This window comes from Frankliniella occidentalis, unplaced genomic scaffold (genome assembly GCF_000697945.3).
Source record: "Frankliniella occidentalis isolate FOCC.00 unplaced genomic scaffold, Focc_3.1 Scaffold268, whole genome shotgun sequence".
NCBI classification, from domain to species: Eukaryota; Metazoa; Arthropoda; class Insecta; order Thysanoptera; family Thripidae; genus Frankliniella; species Frankliniella occidentalis.
In genome coordinates, this window is record NW_026267394.1 from 220,322 (window position 1) to 227,412 (window position 7,091).

Sequence of the window (7,091 nt, forward strand, 5' to 3'; positions counted from 1 at the left end):
ATGGAGGGTAAAATTTGTATTTAGTTCCAAGTTGTCAAAGATCATACGTCTGGAGTAACTGACTGCTTTTCTCTCATCTGGTTCCTTGTTGCGGAAATCCTCCAAATTCTAAAGGGTATGTAACATTTATGTATGTTTTTCATAAGCAAAGAGAACTATACATGGTAAACTAACATTCTCGTTCAAACCGTTATTCATTCATAATTTGGTCTAGTAGAAAGCTCTTTTAAATGTGGTATATTCTCTATAGCTTATTAATTGTATTATGGGCTTTTAACTAGCTTGTGTGACAGTTTTTATCTTGTTGTAGACTGCTCCTTAGTCTACTTTATTAATTACCTAACCGTTATCATAGTTCCTGATGTTATTCAAACAAGTACAATTTTTTTAAATCAAGGATTTTATCTAGTGTTCTTTTGCTTGTAAAGTTATTGTGAATAACTTACTCATGTTTATGTTGCATTATATTTTTGTTTTGTTTTCATTCTTGCAGGTCACCGTTTTGTGATTTGTTTCAACTCACTCGATATAGTTCTGAAGAGAGTCTAACAATTCTAGATGCCAAGGAACTTCACTAAGCTAGAGGTAGTTACACAACTGAGATGATGAATCTACTTTTGAATTTTAACACATTTCGTTAATTTTAATTCATACTTCTCTTTGTTTCAGTTTCATTATGTGGGACCCGCACGAGAGCTGCTGTCATTGGGTGAACCAACTCAACTCTCTACGTATCTGCACCAGTCTTGCTAAGCTTATCATCTGATTTCATAATGTTTTTATGTATAACTCTGTTTATAATCAGTGTTGTTAGTATGTGAAATGTGAGCATTACCTCTCAATTGTAAGATTAGGTAGATTTTTCTACTGACACTGCTACTGACAATTTGTAAATATTGAATTAGAAAATTATTTTGAGAGAAAGGCAATTCTTTCATTACAATTTATGTGTTATTGCAATGGCTATTTGATTCCGATTGGAGTGTTCTTTTTGTCAAAAGCAGTTGATAAATAAATAAAGAGCACACACTACTTTAACCTCCTACATCTCTGTCATCTCATATCCTAGGTGGGCACTCCCACCATGGTGCTTGATTTTGTTTTGGGGCGTACAAATTTGTTGGAATTCAACTAGTACGACTGTGTTTAAGTCAGTTCAGTTGGTTTTCTGTGGCTTTCAGCTGATTGATTTTAGATTAGGAAAAATAGTGTAACTGTATATAGAAGTTCAGTTTGTTAACAAATTGTCAGAAACATGATCGACAGGTTTTCAGATTTTTTCTGTTCTGTGGATTCCTGATAGAAATATTAGTTAATTGAATTTGTTCACCAGCAAAGTTCCCTTGGAACAATAAAAAGGAGAATATTGAAGAAGAGTGCAATTGTACAAACTAATTTAATTTCAAGTAAAAGCTTTAAAAAATATCCAACAAGAATAAAGGAGGATAATTTCTTCAAAACAACATATACTGGGTTATTACAAAGTACACTAAATAAAACACAGACTCATTTAACAAATAAAACATTATTCATACTTAATAATATGTAAGTACAGAGAGGGCAAATAAAACCGGTTCAGTCTGGCAAATTTTTATCAGAGAACACTAATTCTCCCAATGCATATTATATTCTCCTTCTACCTTAAATGCAACAGGTAATTAACTCTTGTACAATTTTGGGAAAAAAACCAGCAGTAGATACAAATAAAACCTACAGCTTTTTAAAAATTGGTATAATTATCTTTAGTATATTCCAAAAAACACAGGGTTTCAAGGATTTGGCACCTATCTTTTAAAAATTGGAAATCCATATACGTAAAAAAGGAATGGCACCATTTACCAGTCTTGGCTTTAAAAAAGAAAAGCACTTACTTAAAGCTTTATAAACATATGAATAATTCATTTTTGGAATGTTTATAGTTCGTCAATTAAGAATTAATAAAGAAAACAACCTGGCTTTTGCAAAACAACCTTAATCAAAAATTCAAAATTCAGATATATAATTTTAAAATCTTAAAAAAAGACAAAGATTCATTTCATAACCTTTCACTCATCAATTGATGAGCTATCAAAGCTATTTTCATTTTCACCCTCTTCAAGACCAATTTCATTCTCTCCATGACTAGCTTCACTTTCATTATCTTCATAACGAACTTCATTTGCATACTCTTCAAGGCTAACTTCATTGTCTTCTTTGTCCTTATCTTCATCCATTTCTTTCACCTTATCGTCATCCCCTTTGATCTTATCTTCGTTCCCTTCTTTGTCCTCATCCCCTTCTAGGTCTCTATCTTCAATTCGATCAATGTCTTTATCTTCATGCCCTTTTATGTCTTTGTCAGGACCTCCTCCTAAACTCTCTTCATTAGTAACTTTATTATCTTTACTCCCAATACATTTTGATCTTGTTTGGTGTAAAACTTTAGACAAGTATGTCCTTATATCAGTAACAGTAAATGAATAGCCTCGTGCAGGCTCTCCAGTTCTAATAAGTCTGTTGTTTGATTTTGAGTTCATTTGGCCTGCAAAAGAAAGTAGGAATGCTATAGCAGTTGTTACAAATAATTTTCAAAAGTTTGAGTGAAAACATAGAAACAGAGTTATACTTACGAGTAATTTCCGCAACCACACCACTCTCTATAATTTTACGGCTTTTGCTCTTGTCCTGCTCAAGCCACATGACCGCCAGCTCCGACTCTGTGTATAATTTTTCTAACAGTGATCTTATTTTGTGTCTGGCTGTATCTTCCAACCGCAAAATCTTTGACAACTCTTTGCTGCTTATTTGTTTGTTTCCAAAAGAGATCTACAGAAACCAAACATGGAACAAAAGGTAAAGAATAAGTAAACCTTGACAAGGAACCTCAATTTTTGTAGATGCAAGGGATAAAAATGACAACAATATAAATAAGAACTGATTGCAGACGTACCATTTGCACAGTAGAGGATGAAGCATTTTTGCATTTATCTTGACTTGATTCATCAGAATTAGAAGGCCTGTTGCTACTTCTGAATGAAATTCCATTCGGGGCATCTGAAAAGAAAAAAAATGGTAGTCGCATTGTTTTGCATTATTTAATCTATCTTAGTTAAATTGTTAGTCACCTAAAATGGTTTTGATTATGTCTTCTTTCATATTATGCACATCCTCAATCAACTGGTTTACTTTATCTTTCAACTCATTCATGTCATTTTGTAGGGTCTGCACCTCATAGCCTGTTGTCTAAATAAGAAAATAAAATTTTAAGGTGTGTCAACAGTTCCATTAAAAGCTTACCAGTTACTCTACAAACTCTCAGTGACTCTAACATTGTTCTTTACATGAGTTGTAAGTTTGCAAACCTATTGCTAAATTGGTGTGCCATAGATTTAAAATATCTATTATATTGCAAGAAACTCGAATTAATCAGGTAGATGTAAAATGACCACAGTACCACAATACACCTACATTAGAATTAAAGAGCCAGTTTTGGGTAACTTCTTCTTGCCCGAGTGCCTCACAGAAATCCTCAGTGGCAAAAAGTCTGTTCAACCTAACAATATTTTTCTAAAAGAAAGATTGCAAAAGAAGAGTTATATTTTCTGCTATAAATACTTTTCTTTTCCTGATACAGCTGTAGGTCATGATGACACTACTGCCAGAAAATATAAAACAAACTATGACACCAACTAACTAACAATTGTTTCATTAAAATAAAATAACCCTCAGCAATAAATTTGCTAAACATAATTTTTTGGAAAAAACTCTACTAACCTGGTTTATTTCAGACCAGAATTTATCTGTAGACTACATGTATAAGAGGAAGAAAAAAAAAAGTAAAAATCCTATCAAAGAGAGAATAGCTTTCATATTAGGGGGAAAAATGAATTACCACAGTTACAGGGCTGGAGCCAGAAGCTCCATTATTAACCACAGGTCCAGAGGCTTCCCCATCCAGAGGAGGGTCTGTTGGGGGTATTACTGACTCAATGGCAGGCTACAAATAAAGGAACACAGTAGAAGGGTCAAAACGAGGATAAAAGCATTAAAACATGAAAATAAGAGGAAGAAAAAAAAACAAAAATGTAAAAATCCTATCAAAGAGAGAATAGTTTTCATCTTAGGGGGGAAAATTAATTACCACAGTTACAGGGCTGGAGCCAGAAGCTCCATTAGCCGCAGCTCCAGAATAAGAGGCTGGGGGTATTACTGACTCAGTGGCAGGCTACAAAGAAAGGAACCCAGTAGAAGGGTCAAAATGAGGATAAAAGCATAAAGACATGAAAAAAATGTGAACAGTCCCACTCAAAGTACAGCGTCATACCAAGAAATTACCTTGGATGGACTAAATGTAGAATTAAGGTTTATGGAACAAGGCAGTGTCGGTGGGGGCTGTGCAAAGAAAGAAAACCAATAAAATAAGATTGCGCTGAAGGTAAAAGCAAAAAATAAGTAATAAAAAAAATTTCATAAATTGGAAACAATCCTATTCAAAGAGGGTACAACGTTTGAAATGTAATAACAAAAAGTTACCTTGAATGGAGCACAAGCTGCATCTTCAGCATTTTTAGAAAGAGAGGTTTCTTTCACATCTGTATCAAAACAGCGAGATTTTGGCAGCCTTCTGGACAAATCCTCATCCTGCAACAAAACAAAAAAATCACTGTGTGTTTAACTTGTAAGTGAAAACAAGAAGACAAATTCTGATAACTTGGGTCAAAATTTATTTTCAAAATACCAAATCAAAATTATCGGGTGTTTTGCGCTTTCGATTAGATGAATCCATATCTTGGACAAACTTATTTATGGAACCCTGCATGAATAAAGAAATATACTTGATAACTTCTGCAACAGGGAATAATATAGAAAAAGTTGAATAAATGTCTAATTACCGGCTTGAGATTAGAACTAACAGGAAGGAGAGGCAAGTCAAAAGATTCCATCTGCTCCAAAAACAAATAATTATGAAATGGATTATTCCTTTGATACAATGAGAGCTGAATAAAGATCTATAAATCTAAGAATTACCTGCACAGCAGTGTTTTCTTTTATGCCTTGTTGCTCCTTCCTTTTACTGCGATCCATCAGAATATCATTAACAAAATCATTCGTTTCCTTTCGTGGTAGGTCTGTAGTCAGTACTTTAGTAGGTTCAGTAGTTGATCTTGATCGAAATATTGAATCCTGTATAAAAGAAATATACATTCAAAGATTAAGTCCAATCAGGCTAATACTCGTCAACAAAGTAGTATTAAATATTTTAATAATTGTCACCTCGGAGTCCATCCTAGTTTTTTGGAGTGACACCTGCTTAGAATTATCAGTGTTTGGGTCAGCTGCCGAAGACTTTTTCTTCTCCTTAACATTTGAGGTAGAAGTACTGGCCTTGACATCTTTTGGCACATGCTTGGAAACATCAGTTTTTGGGTCAGCTGCCGAAGAATTTTTCTTCTCCTTAGACTTTGAGGTAGAAGTACTGGCCTTCACATTTTTTGGCACCTGCTTGGAAACGTCAGTTTTTGGGTCAGCTGCCGAAGACTTTTTCCTTTCCTTAGAATTTGAGGTAGCAGTACTGGCCTTGACATCTTTTGACACCTGCTTGGAAACATCAGTTTTGGGGTCAGCTGCCGAAGACTTTTTCTTCTCCTTAGACTTTGAGGTAGAAGTACTGGCCTTAACATCTTTTGGCACCTGCTTGGAAACATCAGTTTTTGGGTCAGCTGCCGAAGACTTTTCCTGCTCTTTGGCATTTGAGGCAGACGTGCTGGCCTTAACATCTTTTGGCACCTGCTTAGAAACTTCTGTTTTGGGGAGATCTACTGAAGACTTTTCATTATTCTCTTTCGTCGCTTTGGAAGTTGCTTTGGAAGAGTCTTCACTGGCCATTCCCTCAGAAGAGTTTTTCTTCTTCCCTGATGGTATGGGATATGATAGACTGTGTGAACTTATTGACCAACGTCTTTCTGAAATCAAAACTCCCTCCTGCATTTCAAGGAAGCCTGGAACTTGCAGTATCAAGAAGAGAGCTCAGTGGACAGGAACAGAGTGGCGAAACTGGCTCCTGTACTTTGGACTTCCGTGTATGTCTGGTCTCATTCAAGCTAATCACCTCAAAAATTTTCAGTATCTGTCTAGAGGAACATATATAGTCTCTCTTGACAGTATTAGTGAAGAAAATTTGCTAGAAGCAGACAGGTGCTTCAAAATGTTTCTAACGAGAAATGAGGAGTGTTATGGTGGAATTGAAAGGACCAAACTGAACCTGCACAATCTGATCCACGTTTGCAGGAGTGTAAGAGAACTAGGCCCACTTTGGGCTTATTCCACTTTTAATTTTGAATCTTGGAATCACAACATTATCCAGCTCGTTTCATCTCCTAAAGGAGCCATTCTTCAGGTTGTATGGAGACATCTCATGTACTTAGCCGTTTGTTTGAAAAGCTATGCAGAAGAGGATGTGCCAGACTATATCAAACTCCGCTTGCAGTATGTTTTGAAGAAGAGACGGTTAGTTGAAGCTGAGAAGATTATGCAATCTGTTTACGTTGTGGGAAAACACACATCAAGACCGCCAACTCCTGAAGAATATGAAGTGCTCCATAAGGAGAAAATGAATAATGTTTGTGTTATGAAAGTGTATGAAAAAATGATTGTGAACAGTGTTCGGTACAGAGTTGCATTGGACAGGTCTGAAATAAAGTCAGATGACTCTATGGTTTTCACTAACTTCAACACAATATGCACCATAAGAAGTATTGTCGTATTCAACCAGGGAGAAGCAGAAGTGTGTGGTCTGTTTGTCTCAGAGCATGATGTGGCTCAGAGGTCACCTTTTGAAGTTGCTCTCCAACTGTCATCTGTGCTACCACCTGAATTTGACTTGCTGCACTTCATCAAGCCGACTGATATCAGGTCACCGGTTTTGAAGATGTCTGTGACAGGAGTGACTTATGCTGCCCCACTACCTAATCACTTTGAGATTGACTAGATAACTTCTATGAAAGAAACTTTATTCTATAGTGTTTGTTGCAGAAAGTATCTTATTAAAATTATGTGCAGCAAACTACTGAAGCAGTCATTGTATAAATGTTAGAATTGACTTGAACAAAGCT

General features: G+C 35.5%; 1 protein-coding gene across 1 annotated transcript; it reads right to left on the reverse strand.

Annotated features, from left to right (window-relative positions):
- Positions 1-2,045: 2,045 nt before the first annotated feature.
- On the reverse strand, positions 2,046-5,865 carry LOC127750838 (pneumococcal serine-rich repeat protein-like). The gene is made up of 14 exons (XM_052273384.1): positions 5,254-5,865; positions 5,008-5,163; positions 4,872-4,922; positions 4,718-4,792; positions 4,513-4,620; positions 4,315-4,371; positions 4,121-4,204; positions 3,872-3,976; positions 3,754-3,786; positions 3,448-3,546; positions 3,105-3,222; positions 2,930-3,033; positions 2,610-2,805; positions 2,046-2,521 (listed from the first exon to the last, which is right to left on the reverse strand). Exons 1-14 carry the CDS (start codon positions 5,863-5,865, stop codon positions 2,046-2,048), a joined length of 2,274 nt encoding a protein of 757 aa, XP_052129344.1.
- Positions 5,866-7,091: the final 1,226 nt, after the last annotated feature.